Source organism: Primulina huaijiensis, chromosome 8, assembly GCF_012295235.1.
Source record: "Primulina huaijiensis isolate GDHJ02 chromosome 8, ASM1229523v2, whole genome shotgun sequence".
Taxonomy (NCBI): Eukaryota; Viridiplantae; Streptophyta; class Magnoliopsida; order Lamiales; family Gesneriaceae; genus Primulina; species Primulina huaijiensis.
Window position 1 is genome coordinate 5,965,025 of NC_133313.1, and position 20,914 is coordinate 5,985,938.

The 20,914-nt window shown below is 36.7% G+C and overlaps 4 protein-coding genes across 4 annotated transcripts; 1 reads left to right on the plus strand and 3 right to left on the minus strand.

Moving 5' to 3' along the window:
- Positions 1 to 1,193: 1,193 nt before the first annotated feature.
- On the minus strand, positions 1,194 to 9,197 carry LOC140982744 (retinoblastoma-related protein-like). Its single transcript, XM_073449417.1, has 18 exons — positions 8,883 to 9,197; positions 8,310 to 8,417; positions 8,041 to 8,165; positions 7,846 to 7,942; positions 7,668 to 7,714; positions 6,935 to 7,133; positions 6,645 to 6,711; positions 6,370 to 6,546; positions 6,087 to 6,283; positions 5,161 to 6,004; positions 4,815 to 4,977; positions 4,658 to 4,730; positions 3,481 to 3,657; positions 3,286 to 3,405; positions 3,032 to 3,176; positions 2,773 to 2,885; positions 1,744 to 1,859; positions 1,194 to 1,653 (listed from the first exon to the last, which is right to left on the minus strand). The coding sequence occupies exons 1-18, from the start codon at positions 8,958 to 8,960 to the stop codon at positions 1,515 to 1,517; spliced, it is 2,985 nt and encodes a 994-aa protein (XP_073305518.1). The 5' UTR covers positions 8,961 to 9,197; the 3' UTR covers positions 1,194 to 1,514.
- Positions 9,198 to 9,651: 454 nt separating this feature from the next.
- On the plus strand, positions 9,652 to 18,010 carry LOC140982027 (uncharacterized). The gene is made up of 10 exons (XM_073448444.1): positions 9,652 to 9,882; positions 13,492 to 13,561; positions 13,800 to 13,924; positions 14,358 to 14,466; positions 14,549 to 14,612; positions 14,701 to 14,750; positions 15,979 to 16,086; positions 16,985 to 17,134; positions 17,472 to 17,642; positions 17,789 to 18,010. Exons 1-10 carry the CDS (start codon positions 9,665 to 9,667, stop codon positions 18,008 to 18,010), a joined length of 1,287 nt encoding a protein of 428 aa, XP_073304545.1. The 5' UTR covers positions 9,652 to 9,664.
- LOC140983277 (uncharacterized) lies at positions 10,307 to 12,246 on the minus strand. The gene is made up of 2 exons (XM_073450246.1): positions 11,254 to 12,246; positions 10,307 to 11,158 (listed from the first exon to the last, which is right to left on the minus strand). Exons 1-2 carry the CDS (start codon positions 11,903 to 11,905, stop codon positions 11,004 to 11,006), a joined length of 807 nt encoding a protein of 268 aa, XP_073306347.1. The 5' UTR covers positions 11,906 to 12,246; the 3' UTR covers positions 10,307 to 11,003.
- Positions 18,011 to 18,752: 742 nt separating the features above from the next.
- LOC140983085 (DNA repair RAD52-like protein 2, chloroplastic) lies at positions 18,753 to 20,356 on the minus strand. Its single transcript, XM_073449987.1, has 4 exons — positions 20,001 to 20,356; positions 19,876 to 19,913; positions 19,156 to 19,247; positions 18,753 to 19,090 (listed from the first exon to the last, which is right to left on the minus strand). Exons 1-4 carry the CDS (start codon positions 20,285 to 20,287, stop codon positions 18,953 to 18,955), a joined length of 555 nt encoding a protein of 184 aa, XP_073306088.1. The 5' UTR covers positions 20,288 to 20,356; the 3' UTR covers positions 18,753 to 18,952.
- Positions 20,357 to 20,914: the final 558 nt, after the last annotated feature.

The following is a 20,914-nucleotide window of genomic DNA, read 5'->3' on the forward strand; positions in this document are numbered from 1 at the left end:
CAACACTTTGTACAACCCCATTTCAGTTTGGACTTAACACTGCCAAAACTGAAACTCTTAGTATCAATACAATTTTTATCAGTATTCAACTGATGTAATTTCTAAGCACAACTGATCTCTAAAAGATCGAATATTACAACAATGAATGTTTGTTCTTAAGCTCTAAGTATAGCCCGAAAGCTATGAATAAATCTAATAAGCGAGAGCTTCTTGTAACTGATTTTTGAAAGCTTTTTGCTCAAGAATGAATGTACGCGCAAAAGGTTAGATTGCAAAAGTTGGGTTTCCAGCTGATCTTCTCGGCTATTTATAGGCTTTGCTTTCAACGGTAACATTGAATGCGTTTGAATCTTTATATCCATTAGACACGTCAACATTCTTCTGACAATCATACACTGTAGCTTTTCTGATATGCGACGTTCCCACTATAAGTTGCAGTCTGCTCTTGTACAAATTGTCGTTTGATAGCTACGTTCCTTAACTGATGACGTGTCAAGCTGATTTATCAGTTGACTTTTTATAGCAGATATGATTAACTGATTGCTGTGTAACTGATCAGCCTTAACTGATCGTCCAGTTGACTGCACAGCTTCAGTTAGCTTTGAATATTTCAGTTGCCTTTAATAATTTACGCATTAATCTTCAGTTCGGGCAACTATCAGTTACATACCTTTAGTTCAGTTATCTTGATCAGTTCTTCAATTTTTTCCCGCTCAATTTATCAAACTCCAAAATTATAATTCCAACACACATGCAATTAATACAAACAGTACAAATTTTTGAACAATGTAGTAAAATTATAATACAAAAACTTTACTCATATTGTTAAAGACGTATATATATATAGATTAAAAAAAGATCAAAATAAACCTATCTGTCTCAACCGATTCTCTGTACGCCGGTTCTCATCACTGCCAACTCATTTCATTGCTATGGGATGCTTGTCGTCGTCGCCGCCAAACATTGAATTGTACTATTCATTTTGTTGTTTCATGAAGCTTCTGGCTGAGCTATTTAATATCCTCGCAACACGGTTATTTTATGTACTTGAATTATCGGGAAAAGAATACTCTTCATTTTACCAGTACCATTATTCAATTAGGCAAGGCACCAATTTCTTAATTTAAATCAATATTTAGCATTTATTTTGACTGACGAAACTGGCAAAAGATGATGCATTAGAATATGATTCAAGAGCAAAAATGAAATATTTTGAATAAAATGTAATTTGACTAGCATTTATTCGTTCTGAGGACTGTTTGGGCAAGGGAAATATAACAACTATAAACTGGCATTTTACCAATTAGTGAGTCGTATCTGCTCTTGCAGTTGCTCGTTTTCGAAGGCCACATATTATACACTCAAAAGAAAATGCTACAACCTTATTAGTTAACAGAATGTCATTACATGTTTGGCCAGATGCACACTAGAAAACAATACCCTAAACCATCGCCTATACCCTACTACTTAACGAGAATATCTACAGAGAAAGGTTACTATGGAAGGAACCGCATCTAGGAGTCGGGTTGCTCGGATTTCAAAGAAATGTTACCATTCTTAAGGTAAAGGCTATTGGCAACCATGGAGTCGGTAACCAATCCAACATCTACATCAACCTTATCAAAATTAAGTGTTCCTCTGAGCTTCCGAGTTCTGAAAATTGCACAAAAACATGGCGTTGATCAAATATGGGTACAGATGTATATTAAAGATTCAATGAAGTTTTGTTTTAGTCGACTTTACCCGTTCAAATGCTTATTAATGGCAGTAAGGTCTTTTGAAGGACTCTGGTAAGCATGCGTACTTTCTCCAACACAAGCATAATAGCTTTTAGAGCTATGTGAAATTAATGCATCCATCTGTCAACATAATCAGGCATTTATTAAAAAAAGAAATAAGTCCATTCCGCTACTTCTTTTGAAGCTAAGCAAAGAGTCTGTCATGTTGATGCAAAATGCAATCCCAACTAAGCATCCTCTAATATATACTACCATTGAAACATGGAAATCCTAACCATGTTCTTTCGGACGATATCCACGAAGACGTATTGGGAGAGTAATGAAGCAAGTTTAATAGGTTTTTCTACCGCATAAGTTTCCAGCTTCCCAACTCCTTAGAAAGACCACACTAACTCCAAACCACCGGCCATGAAGTCTACCCAGACCCTCGAATTAACAACTCTCGACTGTTAGAAAACCAACATCAGCTTTCACCCTAATCGAGGATATCAAAAACTAACCAAACAAAAAATTAATATGTAGCTTTGCCGTAATCACTGTTCACAGCCTCTAGGGCCATCTCAAGCAGTCTATAAATTACAGCTCGTGTGCTGCTCTTCCATAAATTTTTACCTCTTAGATAAAGAGCAGAATAAACCCAAACTGTGAAGTAAAGATCTCAAAAGTGTTTAAAAAAGAATCTTACGTCGAAGTACCATGCCATGCATCTCAAAAGTGCAGTCACAAATATTAACTTCAAGGAATAATACTCGATTATTTTGCTGATATCGGGGTGCTTAGTCATCATTCTCACAAAAATGTATGGCCGATTGGCCAAAGCGGTTCAACTATCCTAACTTTCCGAATTATAGGTCGGCAGCTCAATGCTCACCTTCTGTAATTTAAATCTTATTTTGGGAACTGAATTGGTTTAAACATGAAGAAGACTCAAAAATTACTTAAACGATCAGTTAGTTGTTATTATAAAGGATCAATGCTTAAACCATGATTAGACTAATGTAACAGAAAAGGAATATAAGTGGAAACTTCATACCTTTGAGGATCGCAAAGGAGAAACGTAAACGTTATGTGCCGAGGATACTTTCCTCGGTGACATGTCTGGTATACTTGGAAAAGAAGACGGCTTTGGTGATGCAGGACATGGACCTGATTGGAAATAAAAATCAAGACATGTTTCTCACAAATAAAGTTGTCGTATAAAAGAATAGGGGTCCGAAAGAAAACCATGAAAACCTGAACCATTGCCCTGATGGGCCATTCATAACAAATGAAACAAAACCAATAACACTAACCATCATTATTATTCCTGGCCTCTTGGGCACAACTACTACTTTGTGCTGATCCAGTAGACGCAAACTCAACTAAAAGAGGCTTGACAGCAGGTATAAATATTTCATTGTAAAATGTGATGATATCAATGTGATCCGGACCACTTTTCTGTTTCATGGAAGAAACAAAATACGATTAGGTTCCTTTCCATGTCATGAAAAGAAAAAAAAACTAAGGCTTACTGGTAGCCGCAAACAATAAAGAAAGATTAAGATACCCCATTGAGGCGCACCGCTGTCCAATCAACATAGACACTACGAAAAACTTGTGGTTTGCATTGAGGCTGCTTTCTGTAATTGAAAATGATTTCTTTGAAGGTTAAGTTCCGCTGGGAAATCTGCATATATAATAATCAGATATCAGCGAACCGCCAAACTTGGCGAATATCTACCTCAAAGTCGGTTAGGCAGACCTTGGTAACTCCATAAAAGCAACAGAGAACAATTTGGTCAATATGTCTGTTAAAGAATAGAGAAGTCCTTTGACCAAGAATCTTCTGAAAAAGACAGTAGACGGACTCCCTTAACTGCTGTGACAGCTGTAGCCTCTCAACCATGCCATTAATTCTGACAGCGGCTAACTTTATAGTCTGAATAGAGCCACCCCACATGTGAAAATATGCGAAATCACTAAATGTTAAATAAGTGCGTTAAGGAACAAATCTTCAATAAGACAGGCAAGATTGTAAATGGCGGGAGGCGGTGACGGGGCGGCCGGTGACTGCCTACCGCCTCGGCCGCCTAGGTACCATTGAGTTTTTTTAAGTAATTTTTTTTATAGATAATCATATACAATCATGCAATATAATCACAAATAGTAATCGTTTTTATGTAAGATGTGTAATTAAATAATGTTTAAGCACAAATAAGCTTCATACAATATAATATCATCTAGATAATGTGTAAATAAATATATAAATGTAAACTAACAAGATAATCAATAAAGATTCATCATCATATTAATGTTATTATGCTAACAAAGTAATATAATTACTTTTACCAAAAAATTAAGTTTAAATTTCAAAATTTCAATCCATCATCCATCATTAGAACAAGTACTAGACTAAATATAACTAATCTTCATACAATATAATGGTTGAGACTTGAGAGTGAAAACCAAAAGTAAAAAAAAAAAAAAGGTGTGCTAGGGTTTTGAGATTTAAAATTAGTTGACTTTGACTAGGTTTTTAAAATTTGTTGACTACAACTTAAAAATCTTGACTGCCCGCCTCCTCGCCGCCTTGACCCGCCTCCCCAACGCCGTAACACCCGTCTCATGCGTAGGCAGTGCGGTCGAGGTAGGCGGCCGCCTCGACCGCCATGTAGAACAGTGAAGACAGACCATCCAACATGTACGAAAAAAATTTGCCACAGAAAATATGATTTATGAGATAGCTCATAGTCCTGATGAGAAACAGAAAAAGATTTTTAAAAAAACGTGGCCACTTTTTACACAATCATTAAGCAAAATTACAGCCCAGACAAAATCTATGGAAATAATGAATTGGGAAACAAAATATATTCACAACATGACTGGAGCGAGCCCATGACTAACAACTAACAAGGGAAACTGCATTGAATATACTGTACCTTGTTAAAAAACACATTAATTGCTGTTTCTGCAATAGTTTCACCTCCGTCACCTGGATTTGGTCTTGTTGGACTGAAAAACATGCATGAAGAAAACCGCTTAGCACGATGCAAAAATAGATCAAGTTTCCTGTGCCCTGGGCTGTTCACGAAATACCTTGCGAAAACAGACTGTAGAGCAGGGGGTGGAAATTTTGACTTCGTATTATTAAGAGCCAAGAGGCGATCCTTCACAGGAGAAGTGAAAGAATTCCGTTCAACTAATACACTTCGGTACTCAGAGGATGTTTTTTTTGGGGAACGAATATCTACTTTCTGACCTGAGGCGATTATTTTCAAGCATGTTGGAGCACAACAAATATATACCATTCCAAAGCATAAACAAGAGAATTAAAGAATGATAATACTGAATGTTAGTTGGTCTTCTATTAACATCTTAAAAAGAAATGACTTTCATTATGAAATATCTTGCAGCCAAAATGTAAAATCAAATAAATAAGTACCATGTTTTTCTTGCTTTGGGACAGCGGGAGGGACTCCACAAGACATATCGATGTGTGTGGCAATAGCATCAAGAGATGGCATAGGCTCAGCCAATAAGCCTAGTCGACTAATTTCCGCAGAAAGGGCTGGTCTTGCAACAATCAAGGTGTTGTACATTGATGAACCTTTTTCCCAGACCATGCTCTCCAAGAGTCGTTCTTCTAATGAGTTTAAATGCCTTCTAAGCTCCCTAGGAAGACTTTCTTCATGCCTGATGAAACTTTCTATAACCTTGCTGAGATCAAAAGCAGTAATTCCAGTTCTCTCCAACACAGTTGGAAATAACATTGTCACAGTTTTATGCGTAGCAAGAACGAGTTCAGCTGAGCAGGCAAGCATACATCTGTGAAACCTCTCATTGGTCAGCAAAGATGTTAAATTGATTGCGTGCAAAATCTTAGATTCCGCTGTGCACATTGCTTGCAGAACCCTGTAGTAAAGCTTCATTGCTTCCAGTCGACGTTGTTCGGCCCATATGTTATCCATCAAACTTGCACTTTGCCCTAGTCCACTGCTTGGAAAGATGGCCTCGAGTATTATGTGAGCTCTTCTAATAACATCAGTTGTCACATCCCTATCACAAGATGATAGGAATCTCTCCAGTTCTGCTGGAGGTTTTGATGGAAGAGGAGCTACAACAGTTCGTAGCCATTTAGCAGTAGTCATAGCTGTGCTGACAGGTGTAGCAACCATTCTGTACAAGCCAACAGTAGGAATTTCGTACGAATGACTTAGAGGAGATGTGTGGCAAGAAAGTGGACTTGTGACCGTCTTTGTCGGGGATGATACTAAGTCGAATTTTCTCTAAGCATGAGAAAAAGTAGAATTTGTAGACAAAGAAGATTGAAGTTTATGGAAACAGAGGAATAATTAATTAGAAAGTAACCTTGGTTCCATTTCCTCTAATATTTATTGCATCCCCAGATAGACTGCTCGAACCTAGCAAGCTGTCATCTTCATTGATGAATATTCTCTCATCCAGTTCACCCTTATTGAGAATCATATCATAATCCTTTTCTAATAACATCATATTCGTAGACAAAGATGATTCGTTCATCAAATCTTCAAAATAGATCAACCCATCTGCACTTGGTTTTTTAAATACTACACAGTTCAAAGGACAGTATCCTTGGAAGAAAGCTGTTGAAATGCCAACTAAATAGACCAACCTGTGACAATATTTTCCAAATTTTGAGGGGTGCATTCAGCAGGCAAGTAAGACTTTTTCTTCAATATAGTAGCTATCACGTTATTTGCTTTTTCCAGCATTTTCTTCAACTCGTCTTCCGAGGTCTCATACATTTTGCAAAGCGATGCAAGTATGTCAGCCTTGCCATTTGTCATAACTGTATACAAAGGAACAAATGGGAAGATGCCTTAACCTACAAAGTAATTCCATCACTTAGTTCTAGCTTTTATGTGATATACGCCAAAGAAAGATTACCAAAGCGTTCTGAGTCATAAATATCAAATTTTCTGAACTGCACAGGTACATGTATAACAAGTAATGCCTGCCAAAAAATTCACATGAAGCATTGTAAAACTACCAGATTCAACAAAAAAATTAAGATAAGAAGACTACACTGTCCCAAAAGGTTAGGGCCAAAGCACACAAATTTGTTAATCAAAGTCTACTAATACATATTACAGTTCTTGTTTTGTATGAGTAAAAGCACCAACAGAATTGGAATTAAGTAAAATTTCACAAATTATTAAACATTAAACTCTACCAACCACTACTGAGACTAGACCATTGGTGCATGTTACAAGGTCCTTGAAACGGCCGAGCATATGCTCACGCAGCGCTAGGAAAAGCAACCATCCAAAGCGATAATAGTCTGAGACGCAGCCAAGGTTGTTGTCACCAGTTGAATGCTTGTCATCACTAACATCAACTGTCAAGAAAAATTGCTGATATGCACGCTTGTAATGCCTGGAATCATAGTACAAATATTGAATCAACTCAGGGCATCTAACAAAGCTAAATATGTGATATTGTCTGTGAAAAAGAGTATTGATTTAACAAAAGAGTATAGCACCCATTCTCTATGATAATATGGTCCTAATTCGCAATTATTTTACTTTTTAACTTTGTTTGGAATTTTATTCTCTTGGGAAAGGGCAGAGGCTGTGCAGGGAAAACACCAAAGCTTCCAATGCTGCTGATGATTGAGAAGCAGTAGCATATAAGGAAAGAAATTTTAGCTTATTTAATTTATGTCAAACAACTAATAAGTTATAATGCAATGCTTAAATGATATCGACTTCATTTTATAAAAATATTTAGAAGACAAATGTAAGACTAAAATAATAAAGGAAACAATAAGGAATACTTTTGAAGATAATGAAATCATTCTCTGGAAACATGTAGAAAAATAATTCACCAAGACAATGCAACCAACTGAAACTTTGAAAATTGCCATAAATGCAAAAGAAAAGAAATATAACATACTAAATGAATACTCACTTGCTCAAAAGGATCAAGTGCACAAAATTGGTTTGTATTTCCTTTGCCTAATACCAAATAGCAGGAATGAGTCATTAAAACATAGTACCATAATTATAAGGTGAGGGTGTGAAACACGTTAAACAAATAGAATAACTAGGTGATAAAGGTAAGATAATCTGAGATACAAGACAAGTACCTCAATTCTCTTCTCCCAATCCCCACCATACAGGTTACTTAAAATTGATCCGACCTTGATCAAGAACTGAGGAAGTTCTTTAAAAAAGTCAACGATGCTGCAGGCCAAGAAATTAAAAGTCTCTTATTATCTAAAACTTCTAATTTCCACAACACAAAAAAAATATCAAGCAAGTAAAAGAAAAATGAAAAATACTTGAGCCTGGCCTTTGGCAGTATCTGGCATAAAGTAGGTGCCTTCTCTGTGATACCACCATTGTTCATCAGTCTTCTAACCGTGAAAAGCACAAATGCAAACCAATACCGTTCTGCTTCTTCCGGCTAATAATGTAAAAACATCAATCAACTATCAGTGTGTTAATCTGACAGTAAAATCGTCCATTCATGATAAGGCATTATCTATTAAGTTTTCATGCAATCAGTGGCGATAATGAGACGAGCAAAACGGCTAAGGTCACTGCATACCAGCCCAGTCCCAACAGCGGATATATTGGCCAACAAAATATTCTTGGTCTCGGCAAACAGCTTCACGGCTTGTGTCATAAAAATTTCCTCGTTCAACTGTAAATCATTCTGTTCATAGAATAGGGGCATATGTCAATCAACAAATCATTCAAAATCGAATGCATTTAAATTCAAATCTATTAAAATGTAATGTCAAAAGAAAAGAATCTGCTTTACATTGAGTAATTGCTGCTAAACACAACGAAAATCCTATTATTTAGCAAGTAATAGACAAAACCTGAACAGAGCAGCCCGTGGCATGGGCTATTACTGATTTACAGCATGCTTGTTGAAATAATTAATAGTTTTATCTAAGACCAGATCAGCAGTAAATAATAGTATAAAATCAAAAGCTTTTAAACCGTACACAACTTCATTAAAACGGGGAAAAAAAAAAAAGAAAGAAACCGAAATTAAGCTCGTTGTCGATAACAAGAAAGAATGACAGCAGCAGCGGTGAAACAAAGGACAGGATGGCAAAGGAAAACAGCGCGGCGTCAGAAATTGAAAGGAGAAAGAAACAAAAAGTAAAACCTTGAAAAAAAATTCGAATCGAGCTTCAATTGTGGTCTCCGACACATCTTCGGGATGGAAATTCTTCCGCTCGTCCATATCTTTCAGATCCCCGATTTAACGAATCGACAGATCTCAGAAGAATCGAGATGTGGAAAAATCAAATCAAGAAGCTCCCAACAGTAGACGAGGTTGAATATTACGAAATTACACCAGCGAGAGCTGGCCGTGTCACTGCCAGTCGGCGGTCGCCTACTCACTCAGGCGAGACGGCGGTGGGTGGGGGACGACTCGGTGTTTGTTTTAAAGTACAGGTATTATTATTATTATTCGGATGGGCTTTTTCATGGTTTTTTGTTTTGCGGGAAAATAAAACCCTCTCCTGCTTGCGCGGGAAAACACATGGCAATGGCACGCCACATCATCATACATACATGCATGGAAACCAATGACCGTGCGCCACGTGTTCAGATGGGTACTGCCAAAATCATGCTGCTGTTTTGCACTTGCAACGCATTTCTGTTGTCGTTTCATACAACAAAGACGTACAAATATGGTGATCAATCTTCATTCAACTATGCAACAATTGGCCTAATTTTGTTTTCATGTGGTGGGATAACACATACATGGTCGGATGGTCCCATACTTTATAATTTATTATTATTTTGGTAAATATTTTAAATAGATGGGGTCACGTGGAAAAGTGTTATTGGATATATTTGACAGGAACACGCCGCTAGCAAAGGTGCAGCAACTGTCGTGTGCGCGGAGAGGTCCGTTTCAGTCCGCTGAGGTAGAGAACAATGGCGAGTTGCGTGTGCAAGCCGCCGCCTGTTTATCTTCGATTGCCCAATTGCAGCTCTCCCCTTCATTTCAGTCAACCGCAACGTCTTCCCCGTTTCCCACTCGCGTTTATCGATAACCTTTGTTCTGCTCGTGGAACCAGTAGACTGCGAAGCAGCTCCGACCCGAACAATCAGACAGAAACAGTGGGAATTCAGATTTACCGAGATATCGACAAGTTCGATACTATATTTTTGGTGTTTTTGCTGCTATTGTTGTTTGGGTGTTGAAGCTTATTTTAATTCTCTTTTTTCTTAGCTTCATTCTTTCCTTTACTTTTTCTAGCAGCATAGATATGGATATAACCGTAGTCTGGGCTGAATGAATCGATAAACAACATTAATTAATATAAATCAAATATTTAAAAATTAACTATTAATATTAGAGAATGATACAAACCAAATATAAACTATTGAAGATGTGCCTTACGGTTTTTCATTGAGTATAACTAATTAATTATTGAATCAATGTCTATCCTTGCAATAAACTCTCTTTCAATGTAGACAATCATATTCTAACTCTTCTTCCATCTTATTCCGGAGAGATGTTTTAAGAAGTTTCATAGCTGAGGCCTGAGAATGATCGTTATGTTGTTGCAATGGAAACATGGAGCGTTAAAACAAGACGAATCAATCTGTCAATTAAGTGATAATGATGTGCCATTTCAGTCTCTGGTAATCGTCGACATAATTCAGAAATAATACAAATATTCTGAAATCTTTCATGATGAATTATATCAAACTTATAATAATCCAACTGACTTTTCAGATAATGTAGTTCTTGTTTATTGAAATCACTAGGATATAATTTCTCTGCAAGATTGTAAATATCATCAGCATTAAACAACTTAAAGTTGTCTCGAGGTTCCAAAGCAGGACTAAGTCAAAAAAGTTCTACAGCCCCATCATTGAATCTGTTATTGAGTTCTTCCACTTGAAAATCTATTGCAGCATTAAATACATGAAAATGGTAATGATGTTCAAATGTAATAGAATCCCTTTGCTGGCTCGAACGTCCTGTAGCATATCTATACCAAGCATTCATATCTGGTATCTCAATACCATTATTTTCACAAACTGATTGCACAATCATTAGAAGAATATCATAACATTCTGCTCTCAAAGTATGAAGTAAATCTTTGGTAGTTGAGACAAAATACATTGCATTTAAAATGTCCAAAGACTTCTCTTGCAAAGCTCGACAAAGCAAATATGTGATCATCATAATCTTATGCATTAAATATAGGATAAATATGAAATCAAACGATCTCAATGCAATCAAAAAACCTGTAGCTTCCCCTCATATAGAATTGGAAGATGCTTCCTCTATCATGTGCTCAAGCACAGTAATCACAGAACCGTACATATCTATCATACTGCAAATCGACTCAAAATGAGAACTCCAACGCGTCTTTCCAGCTCGTTGCAAAGTACCAATCTGATTAAGGCCAGTACCTGTGTCGCAAACAAATAAGAAGTAAAATGATTAATGAGAAATAAAATGAGAACTCAATTTTATTAATAAGAAATTATATGATTAAGTTTAGTACCTGTCTCGTGAATACAAGTAGCTACCATAGTTCCAATTTCAATAGTTTGGGCAGATTGCAACTCAGTGTGACGTTTTGGAGATGCCTTAATAAGATTACAAATAGAATTCAATTTTGAAAAAAATAGCCAAATGGAACTCTCCTTTTCAGCAACAGCCACCAACGCTAATTGAAATCTATGTGCAAAACAATGAACATAATATGCTTGAGGAGAATCCCTCAGAAAAAGAGCTTGTAGTCCATTCCATGAGCCACGCATATTGCTAGCTCCATCGTATCCTTGACCCCGAATATCTTTGATATGCAAATCATGTCGACCAAGCACATTACATATTTCTTTTTTAAGTGTTACCGCAGTGGTGTCAGAAACATGCACAATATCAAAGAAACACTCCATTAAGAACCCTTCACGATCAACAAATCTCAACACAATATCCATCTGTTCTTTGTCTGATATGTCTTTAGCCTCATCAATCAAAAGACAAAATTTTGCACTCCCAACCTCTTCACGTATTTTCTTTCTCACTCTCTCAGCAAGAATATGCAAAATTTCTTTTTGAATATTTGGTGATGTATACTTTACATTTTTTGGTGCTTTTTCTAAAACAACATTATTAATGTTAACATCCATTTTTCCCATAAGCTTTATCATTTCTATAAGATTACCTTGATTTTTGGAATATGAAGATTCATCATTTCCTCTCAATGCACATCCTTGCAAACAAAGCCAACGAATGCTTTCAATTGTGGCTATAAGCCTCAAACGGTTTTTCTTCACTTCTTCTAATGTTTATGCATTCATCACTTTTTCAATGTGACCACTTACATTCATCAAAGCACTCATAGATTCCACGGCATTGTTATGTGGTGAAGTGGGACTTCCTGTATGCATCAATAAAGCACATTTTTCCCATCATTAACTCTTTTCCAACCTCTAAAATTATCAACTGTAAATGCAGCATAACGAGCCTCTTTTCCTTGGAAAATGAAACATGGAAAGCAAAATGTTGCATCTTTTTCAGGAGAGTATTCCAACCGAGGAAATTGCTCAAACCAACCTTTTTGAAATCGCCGGTGTTGTTCTCCTAATTTAGTTCGCGGATACTCCATAAAAGGTTGATATGGCCCCCTTAAGATATAAGCCCGTCTGATTGCATCTCTTTCATTGACAGGACATTGCCAAATTGGAGTACGATTGCCCGGATCTAGTTGAACATAACCGCTAACATCACTATCAACTCTTTGATACTTGACCGGATGTTGTTCATCATGGTTTGAGATCTCATCATTAGTTGGAGAATGCTCATCTCTAGTCGATGTACTAGCTTTAGGTTTAAAATATGAAAACATATTTTTCTTCTTGCCTCTGAGCTTCCATTGAAAGTTACACCATCACCACCAAACCGAACAAGCCACTTACACTGCCAAGCCGCCCTGGTAAATAAATTAATTTATCCAATCACTAAAAATATACATAAAAAGGGAAGAAATTGAACAAAAATGCATTAACAAAAATTAAAGTGAAAGACCAACATGAGACAAGTCATGATTAATCTAAGAGGGTACTCGAATATTTCAAACATGAACAAAAATGCATCAATCATTCCTAGCGGTAACAAATATGCATTAAAGTGAAAGATCAACATGAGACAAGTCATGATTAATCTAAGAGGGCATAGCACCTGGACCAATCTTGGCACAGACAATACTGCAGCAATCAATCATCATTAACAACACGACGGAAAATTAAATCTTGCCATTGCGCTAAAATCCCATTAATCAAAACGCAGAAGCATGCTTTTGAAAACGTTGATCTAAAATCAAGACAGGCAACAATGACGAGACCATCCATTTCTGGAAGAGTTATATGTTCACTGTTGATAGTAAACTGGTTGGTATTGAGATGGGAACAAACCTGACCTCTGAGCCAACGGAGGTTGGGGGGGGAGACAACAGGCTTCGCTTGAAAAGCAGCTCTCATCCTCTTGTTTCCATTTTGGGGGGACGGCTATGAAAAACCCTCAAGAAATGAGCTAAAAAAATTTAGTAAATTAAAAAGACAAGATTAAAACTTAAAAAAAAAAAAAAACTCAATCCATACTACTAATTAGGCCCAAAAATATAACCCAGCCTCTGGGGTGGCTACGTCCCTATATATAACACAAAGACTATTTAGAATCTCCATGATACTTCATTCACCGGTCTTGTTAAATAAGCTATTTTTCCCGTAATATTCAGAATACTTACGGAGACCGTGAAACAATCTCAAGGTGGTTGGGGTGCTTCAGGAGACTGGAGTGAAATTGAGGTATACATGAGTTGTGCTGCTCGTCTGTGTTATGAATTTATTATTCTTCTATAAAGAGTTGTCAGCTGTTCTTTAGAGTGGGCTATAATTTGGCGTCTTTTAGATTTCTTTTGCTAGCCCCCTTAAAAATGCTAAAACTACTTGGTGGAGGGTGGAGCACCTATGTTGTTGAACAAATGGAGGAAATTTTAATGTGCAGAGACAGAGATTGCTGATAATATTTCTATGTAATATTCAGGGAGTTTGGGTTTTGAGACCAAAAACTTCTAAGGTTACATCTATTGTACATTTTGTCGGTGGTATATTTGTCGGGGCTGCCCCACAGCTTACTTATCGCTTGTTCTTGGAACGCCTTGCAGATAGGTGAGGTTTTTTTACTTCTGAAAATGTTTACTGATTCTTTAATTTGACCAGTTCTTACATGTGTGATATTCAGTTCCATTTAACTCTTTGATGTCATACCTTTGTTATATCATGCTCTACTGCTTTAAATATGGAATATTTTACTGCTACGCCTTTGACCTTCATTCAACTTCCTTATTTCTTGTTAACTGTTATCAACTCTTTCTAGGAGAAGCTGGACCATTTTTTCAAAGCATCACTTTTTCGAAGCTCCCTCTGTCTATTTAGGATTTTCCTTTTCTTTTTCCTTTCATTGTTTTTTGATTTGTCTTTTGGGCTTTGGTTGGGGGAAGGCGGGCCTGGCAGAAGAGGGAAGACTAGGATAAATAATCTTGTTGTAGCATCATTGAAAACTTGAATATATAAGTTGCATCTTTTGCCCTGTTTGATTCAGGGGTATATTAGTTATAGCCACACCTTTTGCCAGCGGTTTTGACCACTTCCTCATAGCTGATGAAGTGCAGTTTAAATTTGAGAGGTGTCTTCGCTGTCTCCAAGAAACAGTAAGTTTTAGACTAGAATGTGTAGAAATAGCTTGCTTCCTATACTAGTAGTTGTTTGTTGTTGAGTTGTTTACTTGCACAGGTGGAAGATTTTCCTACTTTTGGCATTGGGCATTCATTGGGATCTGTGGTTCATCTTCTCATAGGTTGACATATTATGCACATGTTTATTACTTTTGTATTGTAATCTTGATGAAGCCTGGTATCAGTTGATTTGGTGTTGCTGATCATCAGGCTCAAGGTATGCTGTGCAAAGGAACGGGAATATACTAATGGCATTCAAGGTAAGACGAATCAGATTATCTAATGTTTGTCTCTGAATTTGTGAAATTGAAGTCTTCTTTGATTGCCCTATTCGTGGGTTTCGTGGGGCCAATATACACACAGTGAGATCAAGTTATTGCTGGCTATTCCACATTTCTTCTTCCTATAAAATTTTTTCATTTTGCGACTCCAACTGCTTTTAACCAGTTCATAAGTTGATGTCCATGAGTTTTAGTAGAAGAAGGGCAATTTAGCTATTAATGTTCGATGATGTAAAATTTAGTTACAAGTCATCCAGACTTGAGAACTTGGCAATTTCATCAAGCCACAATTCCAACTTACTTTTCTTAAGGTAAAGTGGAAGCTTTCTTTTGAAAATTGAATACCATTCGATAACTTTCTTCGTTTGAAGGTTTGAAAGATAATTATAACTGCTGAAAGGATTTTGCAAATAACAGATTCCTAAGTGCTAGAAGTACGTCCCTAAAGCTTTTTTCATTATTAAAACAGATTTCTTCGTTTACTTAATAGGATGCACGTTCATCGTGCCCCGGTTCTTCTGATATTCCTAAAGTTGTTTTTGAAGGAAGAGTTGGGACAAATGGAAAAGTGAGAAACACCTTTTAATAAGGTGCACATACGTGTGTGTTGTGCAAACAGTTGCACATTTTAACACACAAATCTCACGATAGCAAGGAAAACGACAATTTTCTTATGCTTTTTCACTTATATTGCTTTCACCAATAGTAACATGTGTTATTCTCTGGCGCTTTCGTATAATGGATATATGGCTTGGTCTAGACAAATGCCGCACTGGAAACATTCTGTCTTGAATTGCAAATCAATAATCATCAATTTAAAAGACAGATTTTGTTACTCGCTTAGTGGGCTTGGATTGGATACTCATTCTTGTTCAACTAGAGCACGTTCATACTCGTATGAAAATATCACAATTTCTCTTACTTAAAATATATAAAGTTCATACACGTATGAAAATAACACAATTTCTTTTGCTTAACCTATATAAAGTACGTGGCATTTTTTGTATTTTGGAATGATAATCATCTAATGGCAGTGCATATAAGTTCCTCAAGTTTGACTTAATCTCTTGGTTTTCCCTTTTTGACATGTGTTTTTTTACTATATAATCTATGTACTAATATGTGACTAATTGACATTGAACTAAGGAAAAAGTGTGATTGCATGTATTTAAAGTTTAGGTTCTTTACGTGTTTATTCTACTTTCAGGAAGCAAGCCTGGCCATTCCTTTACTTTCACCTGTTCTTGTTCCAATGGCTCAGAGCATTGGGCCATTTTTGTCACAAATAGCATCACCACCAACAATTCGCCTTGGGGTGAGTTTAACTTCCATCTTATGCATTTTCAGATGTTAGTTTACTACAGTAGGCAGCAGCTTTGTTAGCTTCACGATTTATGATGAACGAATATCGCAATCTTGGAAAATTAACAAGTTTTACGTCCTATCAATACTTGTTCCTTTATGGCTTTTTTACTTTGCAATTGAGCATCATTGGTGAAGATTTAGCACTTCTCCTACTTAACTAATCCGAAAGCATCATGTGATTGTGCGCCTCCTATCAACACTTAAATCCAATTGAAGGCTCACTTGAGATATTTGATTGATTTAACAACCTTTGTAACAGACCCACCATTTGCTTATTTTGAGAAATTCAGCCCACTCTCCATCACAATTTCATTTTCTGCTATGAGATCTCTGCAGTTTTGCCCTTTTTCTTCTTTTCATTTCAATGAGACAGCTGTCAATGAAGTTCCCATCAGGCATCATGTTTCTTGGAGTTCCATGGTTTGACATAAAATCCCGGGCTCCTACTTCTGTATGTTAGAATACCCGTTGACAGTCATGACCTTGGTTGGTGTTTTTGATTTTTTACCAGACTATATGACATTGTGATTTGTGATCTTGGCCACGATCCATATTTCTTTAGCATTTGAGTGGAATCTGTTTGTTCTCCAGATACTTGGCTCCATAGAATAGATTACCAAGCCAATTACAATGACATTCTCAGCCTCCACGCAGAATAACCTGGGATGTCTCCGGTGTTCCTTTCCTTGTTTTAGGCAAAATATTATCTTTAAATGGATCCTCTCTCTCTATGGGTGGGGCATGTACCTCTTTTTTCATGTTAGATTTACATTCGAAAGTTTGTATTAGTTCTTGCTATTATTTACTGCTAAAATTTCAGACTTGCAAACTATATTTGAAACTTGCAGGCGGATATGACCAGGAAGCAATTTGAGAACCTCAGTCCTGCCATTTTGAAGCAAGTTCTTCCTTTGGTTGAGCAGCTTCCTCCATTGTACATGGACTTGGCTAAAGGGAGGGAAAATTTCTCACCGAAGCCAGAAGAAACTCGACGTCTGGTAAACCAAGTTTCCTGTTTGTAGAGTCCGAATTTTTTTTATTCTTTCCAATATCATGGCGGTAAACATTAATAATCATGAGATGGCTACCTTTCTATTATCGCCGGTGTGTCGTATTAATTTCAGGTGCTGTGAGGGCTAAATATTATTAAATCTAGTTTAAGTTCTTCGGAAATTAGTTTGGGTTGGATTCTGGCTGGGTATTGTGAAATTTGAGGGAAAATTATCGATAAAAAGTTTTCAGATCAAAATTCATTACTTGGTTGCAAACAAACACCCGTAAATCGTGACAAGGTTAATGACTACAAGTTTTTTCATTTGGTTGTGTAAATGACAGATCAGGTCTTACTATGGCATCTCAAGGAATCTACTAATAAAGTTCAAAGATGATACCATTGATGAGACTTCAGTACTAGCCCAGGTTCTTAGTGCAGAGTCTGCTATCAGTTCAATGCTGGACATGTCTATCCGCTTGTTACCTGGGGATCACGGGCTGCCTCTGCAACAGGTGAACCATGATTTAAAATGTTCATGATATGTAGGAGTAAGAGTTATGCTCTCTTTTATTATTTTGGTGCATAATTTTTGACGAAGACATGTTCCCGGGTAAGATGTTGAAAACCAAACTCTATTTCTTGATATCCCCAATTTCAGGCTCTCGATGTTCCCCCAGCAATGGCAGATGCTGTCAGCAAGAGCGGAGAGTTTTTGGCGACGCTAACCGCTGGTACACCCTGGAAGGCCGTCGCCAAAGAAGTGGGCAACACATTCAGCACAGACTCGAGAATTTTCGCAGAAAATTCCAAGGAAATTGATGGGCTTGTCGATGTGATTGCAACTTGCACTACAAAAAAAAAAAAAANAGACATTAATTGACACATATCATTGTAATTTCGCTCAGACATGTTATGCTCTTGTTTCATCTTCAATAATCGAGCTAACACAGACAACAGAGAATGATCGTCGCTATTGTAGCGACGGTTTTTCTACACCCGTCGCTATAATAGCGACGGTTTTTCCTACAGCCGTCGCTATAACAGCCGTCGTAATCTCACTGTTTTTTTGTAGTGTTGGATTGCCTCCAATTCTTGTCCAACGAAACTTTTAAGACCATAGAACACAGAGAGAGAGAGAGATGCACAGAGAGAACGTAAACAAGAATAATAGCCTGTATATGTTGTATCTAGTACATGAATGTAATATTTTTTGTTTCAAATGGGAAGTTAAACTAAAATCTAATAGTTTGGATACTTAAACTCCCTTTTGGTTTGAATATGGCTCGAAAAGATTATAGTCAAAGTCTACTCTTTTAGTGTAAGTTGTACAAATTAAGATGTATACATATAGGACTCTGAAAATTAAGGACTCATAAGTTTTACTACAGTTTCACATAATTTTATTTCTCGTTCTCTATTTCTATAAATCTGAAACAAATTGTGAGTCATCTATTTCACTTATGGTTCTGAAAACAAGGCTCGATTCTCGTATTTTTCGTGTTCGTAATCGGGTCTAGTCTAAGTCTAGTTAGCATAAAAAAGCAGGTCGTCATTGTTCTTGTCATCTGTCATGCAGCCAACGCCTTCATCAATAGCAAGGTTTTATAAAATTGTCACTACGATGATTGATGAACCTTGGGAATTTGTTTATCCATATTTGCCCAAATATCACGTAGATCAAGACCTTGTAAAAACACAAGTTTCTACAAGCAGTTCAAAATCAATACAGAACATAAATAGCATCAATATGTACATTATCATATTAAAAGGAACAAAACATACATGGCCTGTGAGATCTTCCATCACCGATTAAAGTTTCTATCTAGACATCATGATAAAGATATAAGCCAAGACCAAACCGAGCACAAGCTCCGCAAAAAGCTATTTCCTCCGCTTTGGCAACAGGATCTGTTGAACTGCCATCGTCTGCTGATACGGTCCCAGTCGATTCTCGATGTGCCTGCATAGTCCAACACATTTACTCACTTTACAAACATCATAAAACAAGCATAACCATAAACATACCTCTCCATCCGAACCTCGTACAGTGACACGGTAAACCACTGTGACGCTTCCATTCTCCGAAAATATAACATCGCGAATTTCTCCACACCAACCTATGGAAAGAAATATCAGTAATAACCTTTTTGGCACTTAAGCAGACGAAGCCAAACACAAATCCAAGTTCTTGAGTAACACTTGGGATATATCCACTGTCCAAAATATATTAATCGCATTATTTGACATTTGTCTATTTTTCCAAAATATAACCCAAAAATTATTTATTTTACCACAATATATTTCCAAAAACCTTCACCAAACACTCCTAAAGTGCTAGCATTTAAGACATGGTCAACAATTATGTTTTTTGACTGTATCCAACTCTCTTGGATTTTCCTTTGCTACGTCGAGAAATCTCCTCCAGACGCAAAGTCGTGTAGCAGAAAACAGAAGTGAATCAATAAACTGTAAAGAACAATCACAAAGCACAACTCTCGAGACATTATTTTGATTCCCAAATGCAAGAAGGAAAGGAACATTCAAAAAAACACCCGATCATTTAAAGAAATCTTGTACAAAAAAAAAAAGAAGAAGAAGAAGCTTTAAGCAAAAGGACAGGAGACTTTTATTATAAACATGGGATCTGAAAACATTAACTTCCAACTGGGGTAAAACCCATTGACAAAAAGCATAATCAAGATCAGGCAAGAGCCAGAGAGGGGAGAATTAATCAGCATAAATCACCTGGAGCATAAAAGCTGAGCATACGATTTGCCTGGTACCTGGGCGTAGACAGTTAGGGATTGGAAGAGTTTAAAAAAAACTCGAATTTGGTTTCAAACAAGAGATTTTATCAGTAAATTAGTTACCAGGGGATGAAGGTGGAGTGATGATCCTGAGTGTTGATGATATTGTCGGGGATCCTCTTGTTGAGGTCACGTAGAATCTCGGCGAGGGGGCGAGTGATGCTGGAAGACTTGTCCAGAGGCACAACGTAATTTGAACTCGGGGCGGGGGCGGCACTCCCCTTGTTACCGCTGCTGCTATTGCCGCCGGAGACGGCTGAAATGCGAAAATTGAGGTGGGCGGGAGCGTGGCGGAGCCGCATCGGCAGCTCCGACGGGAGGAGAAAGAGTTTAGGGGTTTGGAGGGCCATCCGGACAGGGTTGTTTAATGATGTCCGTGAGAGAGAGAGGAATGGCAGTTGGGTTGCAGGAAAGGAATGTATTTGCTGTTTGGGTACTTCTTACGTAAATTCAAGAGTAAGTGATTTTTATAGGACTGTCTAAAGAATTTTTATGTATAAGACGAATCAGCTCTATCGATATTAATAAAAATAATAATATTAACATAAAGATAATATTTTTTCATTGATGATTCAAATAAGAGATATGTCTCACAAAATACGAATCGTCTCACACAAGTTTTTGCATATATTCAAGCATCTTTTATTTTCTTTATTAATAAATTACGCACACACGTAAAATAAATGAATATTAAATATTCTGTGTGTTTATTAAATTTTAATATTAAAATTAATTTATATGTAAAAGTTGTTAATTATTTTCTAAAAAAAATAAGAAATCAATCTCAAACAATTATACACGGGTGAGAGTTATTTTTAAAAATTATTAATTAATAAAATTAAAATATGACAACGTGACTAATTCAGATTGGACCTGTAGACTTGCTATACATTTAATTTTAAAAAAATTTAAATCAATTAATAATAATAATATATATAAATATATATACACGCATAATATATTAATATTGAATAATA

Coding starts and splice junctions, on each gene's coding strand:
- LOC140982744 (XM_073449417.1), bottom strand. CDS start 8,960: ATGGACGAGCGGAAGAATTTCCATCCCGAAGATGTGTCGGAGACCACA. Junction 8,418..8,882: donor GATTCGAATTTTTTTTCAAG/GTTTTACTTTTT, acceptor TTCTATGAACAG/AATGATTTACAGTTGAACGA. Junction 3,177..3,285: donor CAGCGGTGCGCCTCAATGGG/GTATCTTAATCT, acceptor TCCATGAAACAG/AAAAGTGGTCCGGATCACAT.
- LOC140983277 (XM_073450246.1), bottom strand. CDS start 11,905: ATGATAAAGCTTATGGGAAAAATGGATGTTAACATTAATAATGTTGTT. Junction 11,159..11,253: donor TACTTGTATTCACGAGACAG/GTACTAAACTTA, acceptor TTTGCGACACAG/GTACTGGCCTTAATCAGATT.
- LOC140983085 (XM_073449987.1), bottom strand. CDS start 20,287: ATGGCCCTCCAAACCCCTAAACTCTTTCTCCTCCCGTCGGAGCTGCCG. Junction 19,248..19,875: donor GCTCAGCTTTTATGCTCCAG/GTGATTTATGCT, acceptor TTCTTTCCATAG/GTTGGTGTGGAGAAATTCGC. Junction 19,091..19,155: donor TACGAGGTTCGGATGGAGAG/GTATGTTTATGG, acceptor TGGACTATGCAG/GCACATCGAGAATCGACTGG.